The sequence below is a fragment of the Thamnophis sirtalis genome, unplaced genomic scaffold, assembly GCF_051295495.1.
Source record: "Thamnophis sirtalis isolate CommonGarterSnake01/CBP01778 unplaced genomic scaffold, rThaSir2_p1.2 scaffold_13, whole genome shotgun sequence".
NCBI lineage: Eukaryota > Metazoa > Chordata > Lepidosauria > Squamata > Natricidae > Thamnophis > Thamnophis sirtalis.
The window spans coordinates 29949499-29974178 of record NW_028261393.1 but is presented as its reverse complement, the minus strand read 5'-3'; the positions used below and the strand labels follow the sequence as shown (position 1 = coordinate 29974178).

The 24680-nt window shown below is 41.3% G+C and overlaps 1 protein-coding gene across 2 annotated transcripts; it reads right to left on the bottom strand.

Annotated features, from left to right (window-relative positions):
* Positions 1-3884: 3884 nt before the first annotated feature.
* On the bottom strand, positions 3885-24647 carry S100PBP (S100P binding protein). 2 transcript variants are annotated; one of them, XM_087727752.1, is made up of 6 exons: positions 24612-24647; positions 18527-19388; positions 16801-16896; positions 12068-12177; positions 5727-5808; positions 3885-4334 (listed from the first exon to the last, which is right to left on the bottom strand). In XM_087727752.1, exons 1-6 carry the CDS (start codon positions 24619-24621, stop codon positions 4202-4204), a joined length of 1293 nt encoding a protein of 430 aa, XP_087583878.1. In that variant the 5' UTR covers positions 24622-24647; the 3' UTR covers positions 3885-4201. The 2 variants fall into 2 exon arrangements, with proteins under 2 accessions (XP_087583878.1, XP_087583879.1); XM_087727753.1 differs by lacking the exon at positions 16801-16896.
* Between the last annotated feature and the right edge of the window lie 33 nt (positions 24648-24680).

Below are 24680 nucleotides of genomic sequence, written 5' to 3'. Positions count from 1 at the left end.
ATCGCCATTACTGTTTATTTTAACCCTGGAGTTATTGCTGAATAAAATACGGGGGTCAGATGATTTACAGGGAATTAAGATTAGGCATCACGAATATAGATTACGAGCATTTGCGGACAACTCGGTTGTAACTTTAACCCAACCAGGGAAATCTACTAAGGCCTTAATGAATATGATTAATCAATATGGTCAAGTATCTGGGTTTAAAATAAATCTAGGGAAAACAAAGATGTTAGTTAAAAATATGAACACTAACCAAAGAGAAGAATTAGAAAGAATAACAGGATGTGAGATAGTAAAAAAGGTTAAATATCTAGGAGTTATATTACAACTTCAAATGGGAAATTATATAAGTACAATTATGAACCATTATGGCACAGAATACAGGTAGAGATGAAAAATTGGGAAAAACTACAATTGCCTTTGTTGGGTAGGATAGCAGCAGTAAAAATGAATGTTCTGCCCAAGTTTTTATTTCTTTTCAAATGATACCAATACTTTAAAAAGATGCAAATTTGCTTGAATGGCAGAAGGGTATTAATAAATTTGTCTGGGCAGGGAAGAAACCGAGAATAAAACTTAAAATAATGCAAGATGTAAGTGAGAGGAGGCTTGAAAATGCCAAATTTAAAATTATATTACAAAGCAATAGTTTTATCAATAATTAGCGATTGGATGAACTCAACAGAGGATAGAATACTGAACATCAAAGGGCATGATTTGGTATACGGTTGGCATGCTTATTTGATATATAATAAGAAGGTGGATAAGACTTTCAAAAGTCGTATTTTAAGGAATGCCCTATTGCGTGTCTGGAAAAAATATCAACATAAATTAGTGATCAGATCCCTATGTGGGCAATTCCCAGACATGCAATAGAGAATATAAGCATAGCACAAAATCAGGATGTAATCACATACATACAGCTTCTTACTATAGAAAGAGGTGTATTACAGCTAGAACCTCTGAATGTATTAAAAGAGGAAAAGGTAATCCAAACATGGTTTCAGTATGGACAGCTATAGGCCAGATGGAAAAAAAGACCAGAAAATTAGTATTACGCAAAATGAGGACAATCTAGTAAAACAAATTAGCGATCAAAGTCAAATGCATATAAAAAGGTTATATAATATATTGATAGAAATAGATTCTGAAACAGAATTAGTTAAAGACTGTATGATAAAGTGGGCACAAAATTTTGAAGAACCAATAATGATGGATACCTGGGGAAAGATATGGGTAAGAAATGTAAAATTTACGCAAGCCCAAAATCTGAGGGAGAATTTCTACAAGATATTTTATAGATGGCATTTAGATCCCAAAAAATTGGCTTGTATGTATCTGAACCTACAACCTAAATGCTGGAGATGTGATTGTGCTGATGCTACATATTATCATATATGGTGGACTTGTAAAAAGGTCAAAGCATTTTGGATAAAAATATGGTGGATTATGCAAAATATATTTAAAAAGAAGATAAAGTTTACCGCTCAGTTATTCTTGTTAGGTATAACTACTGATTGTACGATTATAGAGACTAATTTGATTCTGAACCTAACAACGGCAGCAAGACTGTTGGTGGCACAATACTGGAAGAAGGAAGATTTGCCTACTATTCAAGAATGGATGTTAAAAGTAACAAACTTAGCAGAGATGGCTAAAATATCAGCATATCTCAAGGATCACTCAGACGAGAAATACAAGATGGAGTGGAGAAGATGGATTGATTATATTCAAAATAAATATGGGACTAAGAAACTCCAGATAGCTTATGACTGAATGAGCAAGGAATGATATAAGTTGTTTAGAGTTAGATTAACAAAAGGGGAGTTAAAGTACAAGTGAGGGATGATGCTAAAGTCTGTTAGTTTATTTTAGAATATGGTTATTAAAGATTTATACCCTGTATTTGCTCTGGGAGATTGCAGGGGGGAGGAGGTGGGTTCTGGGGGGGGAGGGGAGATAAATATTTGTAAAACCTTTTTAAAACTTTTAATTAAAAAGAAAAAAGAAATGGGTCCGGTTAGAGCCATCTCTTCCGTCCAGCATTAGGATCACATTAGCTGGACATTAGCATCAGTCCAGCATAAGTGATGACAGTAGGGACCCCCTAAAGGTGCCTGGCTGCAGGCACTCCTCCGCAGAGGTGCTCCTCTGAGCCAGCCTGTGGCTCACAGATGCGCCTCCCTGGGTCATTCACCAGCCAAGATCAACAACACAAGTTAAAAATAAGACCCATTTCTTTTAACTTGATTCTATATGTAAATCAGAACTTGGGATGTGGAGAAGTAACTTTTACTTACAAATGAACTGCCTAAAAATGGTGATGTTCTCCTTTCTCAAGTTGACAAACGCTGAAGCTGTGCGATGTTCTCAGGAGCAACGAAAACAGCTGGGTAGTAGAAATGTGTGGCTCCAGCCATCTGACACTAAAGAATGCCATTCAACATTTTTAGCAACAGCCGTCTGGTCTGTAAGTCTGAGTCGTCCCTAAGTCGGACATTCTTAACCAAGGACAATCTGTAGTGCAAGGATGCAGCATCATCCCTCCCCACCCCAGAAAGGCAGCTTGCCTTCTTGACGTGCAGAGCCTGAGGGGAAGGCCTTGGGCCCTCCAGGAGAGAAGGGAGTTCCACCTGGCCCCCCCGGAATCCGCTGCTGCCAAGGGGCAAGCTTTCTGGTCTCCCATCATTTTGAAAAATGCAAAACAGCAGATACCTCAAGCACATGCCTTGAAAGCCACTGTTTAGGAACAAAAAACCGTGACCGCCAGCAAGGCACTTCCGTATCCTCCTCCTGGATTCTCACCTCCATCAGGAACAGAAACAAGTCGATCACCAGCTGGATCTGCAGAACAAGAGAGCTCTTGGTCCCCACAGAGTGGTGGATTAGAGCCACAGCAGGGACTCTCCATCAAAGGCTTAGTTTAGAAACAGGATCCTCCACTTTTGAAAGACAGAAGCAGAAAGCTAAATCTTATGTCACAAGATGCTGCCATTTTTGCTGTTTTTTTCTAGAACCAGAGCAAAGAATTGTTTTCCCGAAGGCTCTGTGCTTGTTTTTTCTCATCTATATCAACCTGGAGAACAGATATGGAGGACTTCTGTTATTTCTGTCCTTCACTAATGTTTCCTATAAGAGCACAAGGGTTTAAGAAAGGACAGGGTTTGTTCTCAGTTGTACAGATGGCTAAAGCACAGAAAAACAAGAAATGCCTGGTTTTTTAATGCAAAATACCGCATTATTGTATATAAGCATCTGCCCAAGGCTGCTGAGCCTCTGTTTCTACGTAACAATAACATTCAAAACTGCCCTAAATATATATTAACCATTACTTTAATTTAGGACATGTTCATGTCACTTGCAATAGCTGGCTTTTGCTATTAGAGGGAATGATGAAGGCTTCTACATTTTAAGCAATCCTCTAAAGCCTACCGTGTTTCCCAAAAAAATAAAACAAGGTCTTATTTTCTTTTGACTCCCGAAGCTAGCTCTTGGCCTTATTTTCGGGGAGGTCTGATTATTTTTGAGGTGCAGGAGGCAGAGAGCGTGGTCACCTCGTGGCTGCTGTTGTGCTGTAATATTTTTGGGGAGGGCTTATTTTAGATCATGCGCTCAAAAGCCCGATTGGGCTTATTATCCGGGGAGGTCTTATTTTCGTGGAAGCAGGGTATTATACATATGAGCATTTCAAGAAGAGGTGAATAATTTTCCAATTCATCAAATGCTGCTTCCTTCCTTTATTTGTAGCCTCAAACCTTAGCAGCTGAATGTGTGAGTGGCCTCCATTATGTATCTGAAGGAATATGAGATATTTGCCCATGGAATCTGAATTGGTATCATTGTTCTTCATTGTCAATGTGTAACGATAAAGTCAGAGTGCCTAGACTTTCCATCAAATTTTAAAAACAGAATAGTAGACAATTAATCTGGACACAATCAAGCAGTAAGCACAGAAGGAGAAAAAGGATAATAGGTCCCAGAATTTTAAAACAAGCAAAACATATACAAGGTGCAATATGAAATAGAGTAGTAAAAACACAACATTTCTAAAATATTCAGCAGTGAAAAAGATCTAGGACAAAGTGAACAAATATTTGTAATAAAAATAAATACATTAAATTGGCCTTCATATTAATAACACACACAAACACTAATTAAATTGAATTGCCAGTACGAACAACTTTGAATAAAATCTCCCCTAGCTTAGGATTGGGCTGCGCTCAAAGTGATCAGGAATGCCATCAAACCGGCCAAAGTTGCTCCTGCTGTGCTCAACCCACTGGTTGAGACTGAATCTCTGAGTTTTGCTGTGACTCCGTTTGCTGTAGTTCCTGTTTAGGGAGGGCATTTTACAAAAAAAGGAAGAAAGAAAAAAACGTCAGTGCAAAACTTGGGAGACAAAAAAGCAGCAACCCAATCCTGGAAACAGTCCCACCTCCCCTTTTCTTGATGAAGCTTTCCATACAAATACTGGGAGCCCCGTCCTCACTTTTCAACCTGGGACACTGATAAACGGAGCATGGAAACTATGGATCCCCTTCCTAGCCTGCCTTCTGTTTCCTTTTAGGCCTTAGAGTGTCTGCTTTCTCTTTCTTGACCTGACCCAGTCCCATTTCAGAAACTGCAGCCTCCACGCCATAGCCATTGTCAAACCCACGGAGGCACATTTCTCAAGAAATTTGTATTATTTTTTTATTAGAAATGTGTCAGATTATCTTTCAACAAAACTACCATGTTGAGCAGAATTCAAAGAACTATCATTGCTTTAGAAAGGTTTTCTTTGCTGTTCTGAGTCTTCATGACTGATAGAACTAATGCTCAACTTATGACCGGTTCCTTAGTGACTATACAAAATTATAGTGGATCCTCCCCAAAGGTATTTACAACCTGGTTCTGAAGTTATGGCACACACACCACGGTCATATGACTGCATTTTGGACCCTTGGCAATAAGCCTACATTTTATGGCTGTCTGCATGTGAATGCAATTTACAAAGTTTTTGCTGAAAACTGGTGTTTGCTTCCAGTTTTTGGATGAATTTGCTTAATGACTGCCACATTCACTTAACCATCACCGCAAAAAGGTCGTAATCAGGTCAATCAGGAGGGTGACCTACTTTATGACCGTCATGACATACAACTGTAATGGGCAGCTTCATTACAATCATAAGTCGAGGACTGCTTGTCCTGTAGTTCAGGAGAGGAGAAGAATGTTCAGGCAGATCAGATTCTGCTGCCTGTTTCTAAAGATGTTTAGCTAGCATGTCAAGGAATTGTTCTACCCTGGGCATTAACCTTCCTCTTCCTCCCCTGGATTTTTTCAGATTTAAAGGCTATGCTTAGAGTCAAATAGATGCTTCAAGACATTATCTTTTTAAAATAATTACTTTTATAATGATTTCTCACATTATAAAAATATTCTTTTTTCAGTTCTATAATTTTATCCCCCATTTGTTTTATTCAATTATTGTTCACCTCAGCGAAATAAATGCTCAAAAAGAACACATCCAGAAATCTCACTGTTATTCAACTACACTGTGATCTTTGTCACCCAAATATCAGTACGTGTAAGTAAGGATATTTTGCCAACCTGATAAGATAGTAAATTCTAGTTCCTCAAAATTGAAATAATGATACCTATTTTTACATGCTATGAGATCTGCAAAGCTACTTCCCAGGAAAACTTGCCACTGAGTTCTGCCTGTTCTCTCAGAGGCATCGTACCTTACAGTCAAGTCTGTTGGGTGGTTGTAATTGGATTCAGACGCGACTGTATTTACCAGCGTGTGCAACTCCTGGACGGGGTCTGAAATTCAGTAGAACAGAACATTAATCAAAACATCACAGTTAGGAGGAAGATTCTGATACTAACAACATTTTGGAATCTATTTTTCGCTAATGAAAGAAAGAAAGAAAGAAAGAAAGAAAGAAAGAAAGAAGGAAGGAAGGAAGGAAGGAAGGAAGGAAGGAAGGAAGGAAGGAAGGAAGGAAGGAAGGAAGGAAGGAAGGAAGGAAGGAAGGAAGGAAACAGCATACAGCAAAAGATACCGAGGCTTTGGGGACTGCATTTGCTCAGTGCCAAGAAAATTCCAAGTGCTAATTGATAAAGGAGAGATTCTTAATATCAGTTTTTTTCCTGTCCACTTTATCCTTTAACCAGCAGTCCAACACTATTTAACCTTAATCAGTCCAACATTTTCTAAGCTAACTAGCTAGACCAAAACAATTCATCAAACAGGATATTTTAAGAAAAGGTCAATCCTCTAGTCATAGAGACTAAAAGAATCTCAAATCAGCATCTCAAGACAACTAGCAATAGTCCATAGAACTGTGGTGGCACAGTGGGTAGAATGCAGTACTGCAGGCTAACTCACTGCCAAGAGTTTGATCCTGACCAGCTCAAGGTTGACTCAGCCCTCCATCTTTTTGACGTTCGTCGAAACGTCGCCAAGACACCTCCAATTTTACGCGGGAGAAAACCCGAATAACCAAAGATAGACAGACACAGACACACAGACAGACATATAAACCGAGTCAATGTAATAACACTGATCTCTTTCAAATGCAACTAAGTGCTGAAAAGGAGCTTTCAGAAAACAGTATTAAATAGATGTAAATAAACATTAACGTGTGAAAATTCTCAGTTGGCAGTAGAAAAAGTGGAAAATCAAAATGTAATTAAACAACAGTCCAAACAGACCAAAATGCTACAAGGCTGATACCGTCTCCCTAAAGATAAGCCTAGCACTCTACACAAAGTCACTCCTCCTCACCCAAATGGAAGAGCATCTTCTCCCACCCACCAAGATTGAAATGGCCGTAATCCTGTCTGCATTTTGTAGGGCTCTGCAACGGCCATTCCGGGTGGGAGAGAAGGTTTACCTCTCCACAAAATATTTGAGATTAAAACTGCCTAGCAAGAAACTGGGGCCAAAGTTTATCGGACCATTCCCCATAGTAAAGATCATCAACCCAGTCACAGTGCAATTGAAACTGCCTCAATTGCTGGGGAAGATACACCTGGCGTTTAATAGTAGCCTCTTAAAACCGGTGATCAGATCCACTCTGAGACCACTAGCAATAGCAATAGCAATTAGACTTATATACCGCTTCATCCTCTCTAAGCGGTTTACAGAGTCAGCATATTGCTCCCAACAACAATCCGGGTCCTCATTTTACCCACCTCGGAAGGATGGAAGGCTGAGTCAACCCTGAGCCGGTGAGATTTGAACAGCCGAACTGCAGAACTGCAGTCAGCTGAAGTAGCCTGCAGTGCTGCATTTAACCACTGCGCCACCTCGGCTCTCACTACCCCGGGAGCCCCTGGTCCTGTGGTCATAGGAGGCCAAACCCATTATGAAGTTCAACGAGTCCTTGATTCGAGGTGGCACAGGAGACAACTCCAATACTTAATCGTGGAAGGGCTAAAATTCCATGCAGAAAATCCTGTATGCGCCTTGCGCGGAAGCACTGAAGGGTTTAAAGACAGGTAAGAAGCGCGGGCAGGCGGGTGGGCCCTCTGGAGCACCGTACTGGAATGGTACCCGGTACTCCAGGCAGGCTTCAAAATGCCCGTACCAGGGCATACCGCCTGCAATCCACCTGTCAACTTGTAAAGCGTTGCCATGACTATTATCATGTTGGCATTGGAGGAAGGATTCCATGCATACCTTCGGCCAGAGTCAGATCTCATATTTCTACAACCTTGTTGGTGAATGTGATTTATGACACAGAGGGGAGGGGACATAGGGGTAAAGTTCAAACGCAATTAAGCGGATATCAGTTTTGGCTCCACAGAAGAACATGCCAGAATGTTGATCCTAATCAATGAATGGATTTCTAGACAAGCTGACAGCCAGCTGACCCAGCAAGCCAAGGATGCACCCTGACAAAGGGACAGATTGAATGCCAAAACTAAAATTGGGCTCACCATGTGCCCGCTCCCCCTGCAGAAGCCAGCTGCTAGCTAGTCCAAGCAAAATCTGAAGCAAAGCCAGAGTCTGGCCTGATGGTTTAGACACACAAAGTTCTTGGCATTACCGTCTCCTATTCTGCGGGACAAACTGGCAGTTGCTTTAAGCCAAATAAAGCTTAAAAGGGTTCTGACAAGACTCCAGATAATTTGCACAAGTTTCAGATCATGTGCACCATCACTGTAAGGTGCTCCTGTGGCACATGGACAAGCCAGCAGTAAAATTCTGCTGAAGCTATTATTGGCATATATTGATCCATAATAAACCTGTAATGAGAAATTAAGAGTGGCCAACTTAAAACTAGAGCCCAAGCATTTTGAAAATCCTTTCAAACTATGCATTATTTAAAATTATGAATAATTGTTTTATTTCCAATGAAAAGGCTTTATTTTATAAAGTTGAAATGTTGTATCATAGCTTTATATGATAAATTAAAATGTAATCATTTAAAATGTGGTATATTTCTTCTGTACAATTAACTCCAATGAAATCATTAAGTTTTATTCGTGGTAATTAGGGTCACACAAATTCATCTATCATTTTAGGGTTTCATCAAAGCTTGAGAGTTCTTAAGATTAAGGTAAAAAGTATACACCAACGAAAAAAATATTCTCAAAGGAAAACTTAGAATATGGAATTCATAGTGTAAAATATCTCCATTTTGACGAGATAAACGTTTCCTCTCCAGTCATACTGAACTCTGAGAAAAGCCACCTTAGCTAATACATTAGGGTGTACCTGCAAGCATCACATAAACTGCTCGTGAGCGGTTTGGTGGCACAATGGTTAAACTGCAGTATTGCAGGCAAACTCTGCCCACAGCCAGGTCGTCGATCCTGATCGGTTCAACATTGACTCAGCCTTCCATCCTTCTGAGGTGGGTAAAATAAGGACCCAGATTGTTGGGGGCAAAAGGCTGACACTGTAAACTGTTTAGAGAAGGCTGTAAAGCGGTATATAAGTCTAAGTGCTATTGCTATGAGCAACTCTGACACGGAAGTATTAGTGCGCCCCATATTAGACAGAAATACACAATGGAAAAACAGAATCCTTTTTCTTTCACTTACACCAGTTTTCTCAATATATACCTGGCAAATATTCCAGGAGTGATACATCTGTTAGTACTACACGTGTGAAAAATTGGAAAAATTAAAAGTACTGTATTGTTATCTTCCTGAAAGGACCACAACCACCTGCAAATAAGCCATTACAATAAACTCAACTTCTTCTATTGAAACTCAAGTTCTTAGGCACTCAGGAGAAGCAAACTGCTATCCCCAACATGAGGCACACCCTTTATGCCCTCCCCTCGTTCTTAAGCCACGATCGTAACCTGGCCTGTATTGTAACAAATCAGCTGGCACAGGGCATGTGTTAGACAGTGTGTTCAACCAGCACCCTGCCCCACAAAGCCCCCTGTAGCTAGACTTTTATGGCAGGGAGGCCAAACGTCCAATGCTTATTCAGCCTTAGGACCCAAACTCCTGCCTGTTTCCACAAATTTAGCACACCATTTTGAGACCTTTGGGATTGAAGCAATAATTATACAACGTATCACAATTATTAATTATAAAAGTAAAATAAATAATAATTATACCAATTTTGTAAACTATGCTCTACAATAATTGTCTACAATAATATGCAGTCAAATCATGTGGTAGTTTTGTATGCTGTCAACCTGAACTACGTTTTACCAATAGTTCAAACTTCAAACTTCAAACGATTTTGTAACAAAGCTCTTGTTTGGATGACAAAGTAATCTAATCGAGTTTGTCCAACCAATCATCTAAAGCAGATCACCAACTGGTGGTCTGTGAGAAAATTTTGGTGGTCCGCAGTGCACCCAGGTGGAGGAGCTGCTCTGGGATAACCAATGGGCCAGTCCTGTGACTAGAGCTCTGAAATATGTGACTGGCCAGGCAGCCTGTGGTGGAGTTGAAAATCTCCACCTCTACGTGCAACTTGCAACTTTGCAGGTGGTGGACAAGCAAGGAGTAGTGCTGTTGTGGCAAGTAGTGCTGTTGTGGGGTGGCGGCACAGGCAGACCGAAGCAATGGGTATCGACAACCCACAGTTCTTTGGTCCCTCTGCTGTGGCTTCCTGTTAGCTAAACCCACCCCTGGCTGGCCCAGCCCGTCGAACTCCCCTCCCAGTCACTACTCGCCTGGCCTGAGAAGGGAAGGGAAAAGGGGGCGGGGATGGAGATTTACTCCATATTCCAGAATGAGAGCCAAGCTTCATCTCTTGCTGGGTCTCGTGGGCATTTCTTCCAGCCCTTGTTGGTGCACCTTGGTGGCACAGGGAGACACGCGACTTCCCCTCAGCCCCAAGACACTGGCCTGACCCAGCCATTTCTCTTTGCTGCTGCTGGCACCTCCATAGCCTGTCCATTGCTCTTACAGCACAGTTACAGTATAGGTGGTACCTTGCTCAACAGTAGTAACTGTGAAAGGGATCTTGGAGTCCTAATGGACAACCATTTAAATATGAGCCAGCCATGTGCAGCAGCTGCCAAAAAAGCCAACACAGTTCTAAACTGCATAAACAGAGGGATAGAATCAAGATCACATGAAGTGTTAATACCACTTTATAATGCCTTGGTAAGGCCACACTTGGAATACTGCATCTAGTTTTGGTCACCACGATGTAGAAAAGATGTGGAGACTCTAGAAAGAGTGCCGAGAAGAGCAACAAAGATGATAAGGGTACTGGAGACTAAAACATATGAAGAACAGTTGCAGGAACTGGGTATGTCTAGTTTGATGAAAAGAAGGACTAGGGGAGACATGATAGCAGTGTTCCAATATCTCAGGGGTGGCCACAAAGAAGAGGGGGTCAAACTATTCTCCAAGGCACCTGAGGGTAGAACAAGAAGCAATGGGTGGAAATTAATCAAGGAGAGAAGCAACTTAGAACTGAGGAGAAATTTCCTGCCAGAACAATCAACCAGTGGAACAACTTGCCTCCAGAAGTTGTGAATGCCCCAACACTGGAAGTCTTTAAGAAGAAGTTGGATAGCCATTTGTCTGAAACGGTATAGGGTTTCCTGCCTAGGCAAGGGGTTGGACTAGAGGACCTCCAAGGTTCCTTCCAACTCTGCTATTGTATTGTATAGTTAAATTTAGCGCACTTCGGTGGGGAAACAGCATCCCCTCCTCCTCCTGGAGCCCATTATGACGTGGAGCGTGAGCTGCAGCCGGATGGGGTCAGTGTCTCAGGGCAGAGAGCAGGTCATGCAATTCCCCGAGGCATGAAGGTGCATCCAGCACCAACAAAGGCTGAAGAAGCACCCGCGAGACCCAGAGAGCACCGGAGAATCAGAATGAGAGATATGACAGAGACAGACAAGACAGACAGAGGGGGAGTGATTAGAGAGAGAGAGGAGAGAAAGAGAGATGACCGAGAGAGGGGGGAGTGATTGGAGAGAGATGAGAGAAAGAGAGAGACAGTGGGGAAGAGATGAGAGAGAGAGAGAGCAAGAAACAGATGAGTTCTGTTTTCTGTGGGAAATGGGTCCAAATTGAGTATTTAAGGTTACAGAAACAGGTGGTGAAGCTAAGTGCCTGAAGGATCCCATCCCATCACTGGGAGTCCAAGCGCTTCCATGGCACGCTAGGTTCATATTAATGGCTTGTGGGATTTAAAATTAAAATTATGAATTTAGTGGTCCCTGAGATCTGAAAGGTTGCTGACCCCTGATATAAAGACTAAATGACTGTACTCTCACACAACATGCTGAAACTTGGTTGGAACAAACTTTGGTGTATTGCATGAATCCAGCATGTTGCTTAGTTTACATTTCAATGTATGTTGCAAGTTAATTCATTTATAAAGCTAGGTATGTTCTGCGAATTCAAATTAAAAGGAAAATTCCTTCTGGAACTCGATTTCTAAGCTTCCACACAAACCTCCATGCACCTGACCCTCATCTCTGGCCTGGATGAAATGGAAGCAAGAAAGGAAGGCTTTTCTGGAACAAATCCCACTCATCCCAGTGGAAAGGATAGCCAAGAAGCCTGGAATGTGCCCATCTCCATAATAACGTTATGATGTTTCCACCACCCACAACTCACCTTTTACCTTTGCACTTACCTATGAGAGACGGGACAGAGGTAGCATGGTTAAGTACGGCATTAACGTATCTTGCTTTTCTTGACTCAAGGTCTGCTTCTTGAATTAATATCCGTTTAGGCTTTACAGGACTAGAAGAGGAGGGAAAAAATAACAATCTGCAATTGTACCACAAATGATCTTCTAGGAAAGAGCAAATTACTAGGAAAGTTTTGAAAGCTAAAGCAAGATATAATTGTACAGAAGATGTTTTCTGCTACTTTCAGACAAGCAAAAATAAAGATTTTACTTCCAAATTTTAAAAATTTGTACAATGTCACAAGACATTGCATTAAACATATTTCTAGATAACAAATAATGGAGTGAATGCCTACTCCATTTTCAGTCAAAAATTCAATTTTAACATTTGCTCCCAGTGTAACTTGTCAATAAACTATAAAATGGGGAAAGGAAACATACCAATATACCATCTGCTCAATGAAGAAAGGAAAATGATAACAGACAATAAAGAAAGGCAGTAGCAATGCTTTGTTCAAGCTTCTGCAACAAAAGCTCTGTGTTCCACCATGAAATTGTGAAGCATCAGGATTAAAGCTCAAGTTTGACAGAAACATGGTCAGGAAATATATCTTTACTTGAATTTAATACTCCAGGATATGAACAGCATTCCTGCCTGGATACTAACTGATATAGTTTATTTAAAAAAAAAACACTGCCAATTCCAAAAGGACAAAAGATGGTGTACAAAAAAATGAAAATGAAGTAACAGTAATATAGAAATAAAAAACAATCTTTAGAACAGCCCAAATACACCATATTTTTTACAAAATAAGACCCTTTTTCTGTTGACTGTTTTTAAGAATTCTCAAGTTCAGTAGTGACACAGCCATCCACATTTCTAGTGGAGCTTGTTCCATAGGATAAAGTGATGCTGACTCTGTAAACTGCTTAGAGAGGCTGTCTAAGCACTATTGCTATTTCCTGCTTTCCCATGAAGCTTATATCCCTATTGAATCTATGTGCAATAGATGGGAAAGATCTATACATATATCATGCAATAGATGTTGGATGCCAAGCTACTCAGATGTTGGTAACCTCAACTAATGACTGGTCATTTTAAGTTACGAAGGCTTGGAAAGACTGCTTTACACTCTGTAAAGCAATTCTGGATTCTGTAAAACATTGTGTAGGTCACATACACACACCATCGATCACAAGATCATGATCTGGATGCTGGGCAACCTATTCACACTGAAGATCGGTTGCCAAGGACCCTGAGATCATGTGATCACAATCTTCTCTGCCAGCTTCCCTGGAAAATCAGTAGGGAAATCAACAGGGAAGATTGCAAGCTGCTGCCGGCTGCCAAAAGATTTCCCTTCCACCTCATGGGTGAGGGGCAGGAATAAGTGAAGCTGCAAAAAGATACAATCTTTGAGATCGGAGCTTTGTTTCTCCAGCCCATACATGGTGGGAACCTCCTGCCCTTTAGGCAGGGACCTCACTTCAGCTCCATTCGCCTAACAACCAGCATGGTTACTTAAGAACTGTAACTGGGAGAACCAGGACCGGAGTCAGAGAAAAATGGTCTCGTGGGTATCTTGCTTAAGAACCACTTTGCTAAACAACTGTGATTCCAGTCCCAATTGTGGATTTAAGTTGAGGTCTTCCGTATTTGAATCACCAAACCCTTGTATTTGTTAATTACTAGAAGTTAACATGGATTTTCAAGAACAAATCTTATCAAACTATTCTTAATTCCTCTTTTGAATGGTTAATTGCTTGGATTATAGAATGCTGAATAATTTATCCTGACTTCAGCAAAATATCTGATAAAAATACATCATGAGATTTTGATTATTTAGTTAAAAATAGGCAACAGCATGACATTTCATCCATCATCATCATTCTATCCACTGCAAGATGAGGGCCTCTTCTGCCTGTTTCCAACCAATGTGATCCTGAGCTTTCTTTTGCCAATTGGGCTCACAATACTTGCTGATATTGTCGATCCATCTCGTTTTAGGTCTCTTTCATGGATGCTTTTGATCAAGTGGGATCCATTCTATGACTGCCTTGGTCCACCTGCCATCTGTTCTTCTTGCTAGGCGACCAGCCCGTTTCCATTTCAATTCTTTGACTCTATTGACGATATCATACACTTTGGTTTGTTCTCTAATCCATGTGCAGGACTTTCTATCTTGTCTTGTGATGCTGAGCATCTATCCTTCTTTACGCCACTCATAGGTTTTGTATCAATTGTGAGATTAGTGTCCATGTTTCACTGGCATGTTAGAGCAGGTAGTACATACTGATCAAAAACTTTTATCTTCAAGCATAGGGGGAGGTTGTTCTTGAAAATTATGTTAAACATTTAACACACCATTCAATTTCCTTTATTGTATCACCTTTTATTGAGATCCATTGGTCAAGGTATATGTAGTGGTCTACTACATTTAGTCTCTACAGGTATAAAAAAATTATTTCTTTGGTGAATTTGTTAAACATAATCTGGCTCTTTTTCAATTTCTCCTGCTTTGTGCAGATCTTGCATGTGTCTTTGTAGTCTTCTCTGTCATGTGAAAACACTAAAGAGTCTAATTTGTCTCCATTGTTGAATAGAGCTGGAAGGGACCTGAGGTCTTCTAGTCCAGCCCCCTGCTTAAGCAGGAGATCCTATGCCATTTCAGACAAGTAACTGTCCAGTCTCTTCTTAGGAACCTCCAGTGATAGAACACCTACAATTGCTGAAGGCAAGCTGTTCCACTGGTTAATTGTTCTGTAAGAAAGTTTCTCCTTAATTCCAGGTTGCTCCTCTCCTTGATTAGTTTCCACCTGTTGCTTTTGTCCTGCCTTCTGCAGCTTTGGAAAAAAAGTTGACACCCTCTTCTTTGTGGCAACCCCTCAAATACTGGAAGACTGCTATCATGTCCCACCTAATCCTTTCATTTTTCTAGACTAGCCAAACCCAAATCCAGTAAGTGTTCTTCATATATTTTTGTCTCCAGGCCTTTAACCATCTTTGTTGCACTTCTTTGCAACTTTTTTCAAAGTCTCAACATCTTTTTTGTAATGTGGTGACCAAAACTGGATGCAGTATTTCAAGTGTGGCCTTACTAAGGTTTTATAAACCGCTATTAATATTTCACATGATTTTGATTGTATGCCTCTGTTTATATAACAAAGGATGGTATTAGTTTTGGCTGCCACCGCACACTGCTGACTCATGCTTAAGTGATAGTCCACTAGGACTCCAAGGTCCCTCTCAGCGTTATTGTTTTTGAGACAGGTTTTACCTAATCTGTACTTGTACCTGTTTTTCCTGTCTAGGTGTAAAACCTTGCTTTTCTCCACATTAAATTTCATTTTGTTGGATAGGGCCCATTGTTCAAGTCCGTCAAGATCATTTTGGATCCTGAGCTTGTCTTCTGGGGTGTTGGCTATTCCTGCCAGCTTAGTGTCATCTGCAAATTTGATGAGTTCCTCTTCTATTCCCTCATCTAAGTCATTTATGAAGATATTGAAGAGTACTGGGCCCAAAACAAAACCTTGTGGTACCTCACTGCTTACTTACTTCCATGTAGATGTAGCACCATTGACTACTCGTTGAGTACGGTTTGTCAGCCAGTTACAAATCCATCTGGTGCTGCTGGTGATGGTCTAACCCACATTTTTCTAGCTTACCAAGAAGTAGGTTGTGGTATAGTCAAATGCCTTGCTGAAGTCTAAATATTCTATGTACACATCAGTTCGCTGATCTACTAATTTAATCACTTCGTTAAAAAATGAAATATGATTGGTTTGGCATGATCTGTTTTTTAAAAATCCGTGCTGGCTTTTAGTTAATATTTTGTTTCTAGATATTTGCAGATCTGTTTTTTGATTATTTTTCGAGTATCTTCTCAGGTATTGATGTTAGGCTGATTGGTCTGAAGTTTTCTGGGTGTGTTTCCTTTGCCATCACCATCCATCTCTTAGTTCTTCTCCTAGTCTTCACATGCTCAATTCTGTATCAGTCCAAAACAACCAGAGCTGAGGGCAAGGATTTTTCTTATCTGATCACTTGTCTGAATAGCGTCTTCCCCAAGACCGACTTTCACTTGGCATCCATCTCTAATGCATGAAGCCACCAGTGACCTCCCCCTTGTTCACAGGGATTGGTGAGCACTTCTCTATTTAGAACTGATTCTGAAAGTTAGGATTGCTACCACACGAATGTTAGGTGCAACTAGGCATTCCATTGGTAGAAGAAACATGACAGCTAGTAGTACCTCCGTTACTCACTACGGTTATATTGATAAGGAAACACAGCAGTTGGGCTCTGACATCCATGGTGAGCAATGTACCAAAAAAAACCACACCCTACTCTCCATTGGGATTCTTCAAATATTGTCTACAGAATTGTTAAGGCCCAGATTACATGTTTTATCTTTTTTTTTAAAAAGGTCAATATTGAACAGGTTCTGATATATATTATACAGATAGAGCAGGGATCCCCAACTCCTGGTCCATGGACTGGCACCAGTCCATGGCATGCCAGCAACCGGGCCATGCAAAAAAAACCAAAGCCTCATCCACAGGATGAAGGCAGCATGTAAAACCACACCCACTCTGGTCCACAGAAAAAGCTCTCTCCAAGGAACCAGTCTCTGGTGCCCAGAAGGTATGGGGCCACTAAGCTAGAGGATAACATTATGCAGTCTGATATTTTCTTTGGACTGAAGCTCTTGAAGAATGGCTGTTGTGGGCTGTACCTTGACTTCACACAGAAAATGGAGTCTTCCACGTTGCTCAGGGGTTGACAAACTGAAGGGTGTAGCTTCCTCTTTGCTTCTTTAGCCACTTCCTGCCTGTGAATAGGCAGAAATAGGGAGGAACAAAATCCATTAGATGGACTTGTGGAAGAAGTTACTAACTCCTTACGAACAAAGTAGGTTGTTTTTTTTGCATCACTCTGATCATGTATGGTTTCGCTTTGGAACAAACATAATGGTGGAGGGAGTAAAATGACTGCCTTGTTTGCACGTTTACATAATAAGGGTGCAACCAAACCCGTCCTGTTTCTCAACTGCCCATTGGGCATCATTGGGCCAGTTCATATCGTCTTAAACATATCTTGAGGCTGTACCAAAAATATCAAAATACCTGCACATCCAACTTCCTCAAACCCTCCTGCCACCATTCCATTGAGAGCAAAAGCAGACATGGTGGGTTTGTCCCAATTGAGACCTTGGGAGTTCAGCGTTTCCAGGTCAGTCCTCCAAACTTCCATCCTGGAACCGCTGATGGCTAATAGCCACTTGGCTGTTGTGTATTACCTTACCAGCCACTTGGACGAGTAACCTCTTCTATCACTTTGGCAGCATTTGCCCCACCACCAATTTGTCTCTCTTTTCTGTCATCATCATCACATCTCAATGCATGAATAAATATTCTTTCAGTCTGCTGAGCAGAAGCCACTTGATATTACTCAATGCCTAGCTTGACAAGGTCCAGGCAGGCGAGATTAGCATCATATACTCTAGAAGACCGCATGTAAGACTGAAGAGAAGGGCTTCCCTCTGACAAAGGAATATACAAGTAAAGGAAGCCAGGCGTGTCCAACCCCTGGCCTGCATGCGACCCTGGACAGCTAGTAGTATGCTCCAAGATCCTAAACTTTTAACATCATAATTAATATACATAAACTATGTTATATATTTTATAGGTAGTTCAAGAGAATTCCTTTTCACTCAATGAGGCTCAGGCCACCCAAAAGGTTGTACACTCCTGCTTTCTAGCTAGAAGAGATGGAGCTATCTCCTTCTATTCCCTTCCATTTCTGGTGACAGAGAACAGCCTTATTGCTGATCTAAGCAGATTATCTACAGCAGCATCAGATGGCCAACAATGCACTTTCATACCATTCACAATTTGTAAAAAATAACAATCCGTGCTATGAGTAAGTAACACTGCCTAGCATCAGATATATGCCAGTTATCTTGAATAGCTTAAATGTTGGTTTTGAGAAAGTACCAGCTTTTAGCCCTCTGCAGGATGAAGATGCTCAACTGTTAAAGAAAAATCTTGTGCCATATTTCAAACAGTAAACATTGTTATATCCATGGAAAAGAAAACTGGCATTTTGGGGAGTATGGGGAAAAGGAAAATAAGGAAAATGAAATTTAAAAGAAAACAAAAATATGTTCACTGCTTCCAAATCACAGGAAAAGAGAGGACATTAACCTGGACATGGAATCTGTCTTCCACAGTAAACGTTTAGTGCCTGCTACCATCTAGTGGGAAGCAAAGGGATAGAAAACAAGCCTATCGTATATCACGCATACAAGATTCCCAAATGAATTTCCACGTTCTGAAGATTAATCCGCTCAATTCATAACCTGCAGAAAGCAGGGAAAACAATATACATGCCAAACTCCACGTGATTTGAGAAAGCACGCCTAACAGCAGATCACTGGAAGAAGGGGAAGGTATTCTGACCTATTTGTTTTTTTAACATCAGGAGCTTCCACACAATCCTTTCTTTGGCCATTGACACGAGTGGACACTGCATGCAAGTCAATGGTATCTAATTCTTTTTCAGGTAGTGGATTGCTTGTATTCTTGCCTCTGAGCTGCTTGTAACTTAGGGAAGTCTGTCTCTCTAAGGAGGACTGTTCAACCACTGCACCAAATGATTCATGTTCAGCCACTAGTTGGCTTCCTACTGGCAAATCATTTGCCACTGTCTTTATTGTGTCATTATCTATTTTTCCAGGCAGACCTCTCTCCGGATTCAAAGAAGCTGTTACGTCTGAATCAACTTCTGGAATCCTAAAACCATTGTATTTTGCACCAAACTCTGCTTGATTTTGAGAGCTCTTATTCAAGTATTTTTCCAAATCATTTGTGAAAAGAGCCACCTCACTTGAGCTGGCTGAAGAACCGGTCTGAGGAAGAGGTTTTGTGCTTTCAACCTCATCCAGAGCCCTTGGAGGCTGTGCAGATTCAGGACAAGCTAAAAGGCTACCACTCTTCACATCCTCACATCTATTTACTTCAATTGCTACAAAACAGGGGGAGGTTTCCCGATCCTCTGCTATAAGCTCATCCTCAGCTTCACGAGAGAGTCCAGTGGGAGAATCTGGCTTTTCCTCATCAGAACGAGCCAGGATGGCATCATCCAAGTCATTATCCAAGTATCCACTGCTGCTCAGGAAAGAGCCTGGAGAAGCTGCTCTTCCATTGCTGAGAGAATGTGCCTGAGAGGATGAGCACCTGCAGGTCATACGGCATTGTCTTTTCGTGTCTCCTGCGCCGCCTTCTTCACACTCCTCTTCTAAATGCCTCTTGCTCCTGGAACCTAAAGCATCGGAGAAAACAACTTTAAGAAACTACTACTGAAGCACAGAATGCTACTTGATCCAGTTCTGCTTTTCTGACCACTATATTTTAAGGATCCCACCCTCCGCTCTCCAGGTTAAAGGCTAAGGAAGGATAACCTTATAACCAAAGCCCTGTTTCAATCAAAGTAGTCTTGAACTGCCTGGAATCTCAGTTTTAAGAAAGTTCAAGCATCGCTTTCCTCCACTTCCCCCAAGACTGCACACACTTGGAAGGAGGCTTCATCATGCAAATTAAAAGTCAAGCCAATTGCCCATGGCTTATAATTCTTGCACTAGAGCTGGGGTGGTCTAGTGCAAGCACGCCTGCTCTAGGGCTGGACCAGCATTGTAGTTCTCCTCCATGGGCCGGTGAGGAAGATGAGACAGACACCCCCTGCAGCATCCTGCCGGCCAAAACAGGTGAGTGGAGATGACTTCCTTAGGCTTCACCTGCAGCTCAGATTCTGATAATGACAGTACCAAGATTTAGGAAAACAGAATAAAGCAGCCCACTGACACAAAGATTAAGTTGTAAGGGGTAAGGAAACTGCTACTTTAACCCTTCATATATCAGGACTTCCTGTATTTTTTAAAAGAAGTATAACACTTCGCTGTATTTAAAGGAGAGCCAGTTTGGGGTAGTGGTTAAGGCACCAGGCTAGAAACAGGAGAATGAGTCCCAGCTGGGTTACTTTGGGAAAGCCATTCCTCATCATAGCCTGAGGAAGGAGGCAACGGGGAGCCACTTCTGAAAAATCTGGTTAAGAAAACTGCATAGTCACATCCAGGCACTCATCAGGAGTCGATATTAATTCAAAGGTATAAAGAAGTTTTAAAAATTAGAGCTATATTTTTTAAAATCCTTTTGAAAGAAGAAATTTTATATGATTTATTGATATTAGCAACAATTTAATACCATATGGATATTTTAAAGGCTGTATTGGTACAAGTATGCTAATCATGTTTAATCTTAGTTTTGCAAATAACCAAGTTATATGAACCCTGATATTGTGGCTACATTATGGCTTACTGCGCTGTATTAACCTCTACATTATTTGTGATATATTCAATTACAGATAGTTCTCGATTTATGACAATTGAGCCCAAAATTTCTGTTAAGCAATGTTGTTAATTTTGCCCCATTTTACCACCTTTCTTGCCACAGTTAAGTGAATCACTTCGATTGTTAAAGTTGGTAACACGGTTCTATCCAGGGAAGTTCTTTTAATAATGGGGTAGGAGTGTGCACTTAAAAGACCTGGAAATTGGACAAGATTGGGCTGCTCTTCCCAAGAATGTTTATTTGAGCAATCAAAATCCCCCCTTTAAAGCAGCAAAATATTATATTCCTCCACCCCCACCCCCACCCCCCCAAAGGGTCCAAATGGCACTAACCTTAGCAACGCACTTCCCACAGTTTTGGAGGGCCAATGCAAAAAAAATACTGTATGAGCTGAGACTGTGTCTCTGTGGACAAGAGACCAGTGAAACTATACTTCACGTCTTGCTATACTGAATCTTCTATAAGGACTCACAGATTCAATTTATAACACATCACCTAACAAAATACCCAGAAAATACTGATATTTTTTGTGTGCAACTACTGCTATTGTATCATTATAGTTTCTTTGAATGTGACCAAATTTTCCATGTTGTATGTAAAATTAGACTAACTTTAATTGCCCATTGATAATCCACCACCAATTGCAATACATTATTCTGCCTGCCTCTTATTTTTGTTTTTAATATTTTTAATGCTTTTGTTTGTGATATTGCTCCATGATCAATAAAAAAGATTGTTGTTGCAGTAAATACAGTTGTTTAATGAATCTGGCTTCCCCATTGACTTTGCTCGTCATAAGTTTGCAAAGAGTGATCACATGACTCTATGACACTGCAGCTATCATAACTATGAGTCAGTTGCCAAGCAGCTGAATTTTGATCAGTTGAGCATGGGGATGCTGCAAGTTATGTGAAAAATGGTCATCAGTTATGGTTAACATAACAGAATAACAGAGTTGGAAGGGACCTTGGAGGTCTTCTAATTCCACCCACTGCTCAGGCAGAAAATCCTATACCTCTGATGGCGAACCGGAAGTGGCACGCAGTCATTTCTCCGGACACACCAGCAGTCGCCCATTGCTCTTCCAGGTTCTGGTATGCACATGTGCGCCTGTTGGTCTTCGCGCATGCGGGAGCGCTGGAAACTGGAAGAGCAGCTCCCTGGCATGCATGCGCACATCGGGAAGTTGAGCTTCCGTTTCCAGCACACACACGTCCCAGCCAGCTGGTCTTCGCATGCGCATGCATGCCAGAAACTGGAACACCGGGTGACCAGTGCATGCACACACGAACATTGTAACCTCTCTCCATATTCAATCTTATTAATTGGCAAATCCAGAAATCCAGGTCATTTTTATCATTTTCAGCAAAATGTTTATAAAGCATTTCCAGTCTTTTATAAAAGTAGCTGTTATACCCTCCCAGAGTCACATCCTTGCAAGATAGGTAGATGCATAAATATGCTAAATAAATAAAATGTTTAGTTTTTGCTTGGCATCACTTTCTGCCACTGCTAAGTTAATAACAAAAGAGGAAGACTAAAGGGGATGAAGTATATGGGCAAAAATAATTGGGATCCTAAGAGCCGCTGGGACCAGGCGTTCTGGGTGGAAATGGTTGGACCCTCTGACTGGGTTGACCCTCCTGCTCCTGCTCACTTCCAGTGCATGAGGCTACCAGTTTTAATAGGAAACAAATGCTCTCTGGTAACCAATGTAAGTAAAAACACCACACAGGATATGAAACTTAGAAAGATTAGAGAAATTTTGCTCCCACCTCAGGGGAAGTCATGTAAAACTTTGCACGCAGCAAAGTAATACAAAGTAAATGTAATACGGCATGCATACTTCTCAATTATCAAGGTTCTACTTTTAGGCAAGATAAACCAAATACACAGGCATAGAGTAGATGGTACCTGGCTCAATAGTAGTAACTTTGAGAGAGATCTTGGAGTCCTTATGGACAACGACTTAAATATGAGCCAGCCGTGTGCTGCAGCTGCCAAAAAAGCCAATGCAATCCTAGGCTGCATCAACAGGGATGAAATCAAGATCATGTGAAGTGTTAATACTGTTTTACAAGGCCTTGGTAGGCCCACACCTGGAACACTGCATCCAGTTTTGGTCACTATCATTGCAGAGAAGAGCAACAAAGATGATTAGGAGAGTCTAGGACAACTCAAATAGAAATAGAACAGAGTTGGAAGGGGCCTTGGACGTCAAGTAGTCCAACCCCCTGCTTAGACAGGAGACCCTATACCACTTCAGACAAATGGTTTCCAATCTCTTCTTAAAAACTTCCAGTGTTGGAGCATTCACAACTTCTGGAGGCAAGTTGTTCCACTGGTTTCTCAGTCAGGAAATTTCTCGGTTGGTTTTCTCTTTTAGAGTTTGTATCCATTGCTTCTTGTCCTGTCTTCTGGTGTCTTGAAGAATAGTTTGACTCCATCTTCTTTGTGGCAACCTCTGAGATAGCGGAACACTGCTATCATGTCACCCCAGTCCTTCTTTTCACTAGCAACCGTTCTTTATATGTTTAGTCCAAAGTCCCCTTTAAAAAATTCCTTTTTCCAGTGCTGTTGTAACCTCAGATGGTCACTAAATGAACTGTTGTAAGTCAAAGACTACTTGTAATGTGATCCATAAAATAGGAAAAGTATTCTCAGCATCAAAGTCCTTATTTTTTGGGAGTTATAGCTATTCTAAAGGGAAGATAGTTTCTATTCAACAGTGACTTGTTTGCACCAACAAGTTTCAAAACCAACATTCAATAAAATAAACTGTTTATGTTATCAAGTTATGCTTCTAGCAAAACAAGACACTTTCAGGGTCTACTTGGAGAGTTAAGATATTGTGAATTGCCATTGGGTGGTTAGGTAATAATATAATGGCAGCCATAGTGAGCATAGTTAACACCTCTGTAAGCCAAAAAGCAAGTGAGCCTGATCACCATTGTAGCTTCCTGTGATGCTGTCTACATTGTAGCCATTTGCTTCTGGTATACTTTCAAAAATGCTGCCACCATCTTCTAGGAACATCAGGGAATATGCCAGAGATATTTGTGATACCAGAAGTTCAAATTTTCCTGAATGAATTCATATTTAATCTTTGGAAATTTATGTATGTATGTACCTATCTAATATACATATATACTGAAACAGTATATATGTATATGTACATACTGAAACAGTATGTATGTATGTATGTATGTATGTATGTATGTATGTATGTATGTATGATGTATGTATGGATAGATAGCTTTCTGTCCATTCACAAGTGGGCTATTTTAAATTTTACTGATCTTTTTAAAGTTACTATGTTTATAATTTTCCTTTTGATTATCTGATTAGGGAAATATAATTGTGGCAGAACAAATGCTAGGCATAAACTTTTAAAAGTAAAGAAAAAAGTAAAAAAAAGTAGGTGAGGTGAATTTATAGTGAGGCTGAAGATAGTTCCTCCTTAAGGAGAACCTCAACTCTTAGCTCATGGGGGATCTAAATCAACGACCTCCACATCTCTTCTATCAAGAACCTAAAGCTCTGTAAAAAAAACTTGAAAAATGCATTTTGATATTTAAAAGGCAGGTTCAGTAATGCTCGAATAAACGATTTTTTCTGAGTTTGTTAATAAATATCCTCATTTAAATATTTTAACCCATAGATGGCGCCCCGCCCCCATTACGGAACCGATTTAAGAGGCCACTCAAAGGCCTCCTCGTCCCAGTCCGTTTCTCCTGCAGCCTCTTCCCTTCCGCTCATTCCCCGGGAACAGTCGGGCCCCAAATCAGAAAAATCCGCCGCTCCTGCACTCCCCCCGCCCCCTTCCTTTTGCTTTCTCTTTCGGCCTCCCGTGTTACTATGGTTACCACCCCCCCATCGCGCGCTTTCCGCGACGGCCCCCTCCGGCCATCCCAAAACCCCCGGAAGCCCCTCCCCAGGCAGGGCCCTCCCCTCCTGCAAGGGGAAAGGCCGCAGGAAAGCTGCTCCCACCGAGCCCAAGCCCATAGCGAGCCACCTCGAAGCCCTCCCGGCCGACGGCCGCATCGCCCGCAACCCGGCTGCTCTGTACGAGAGGCGGCAGAGGCCCAGGCGCGGCCCCCTTCCGTCGCCCCCAACAGCAGCCGCTCCAGGCACTCACCCGCCGCCATCTTCGCTGGAGAGGCGCTGGCCACGCCCCCTCGCCACGCCGCGCCGATCCGCCTTTGAG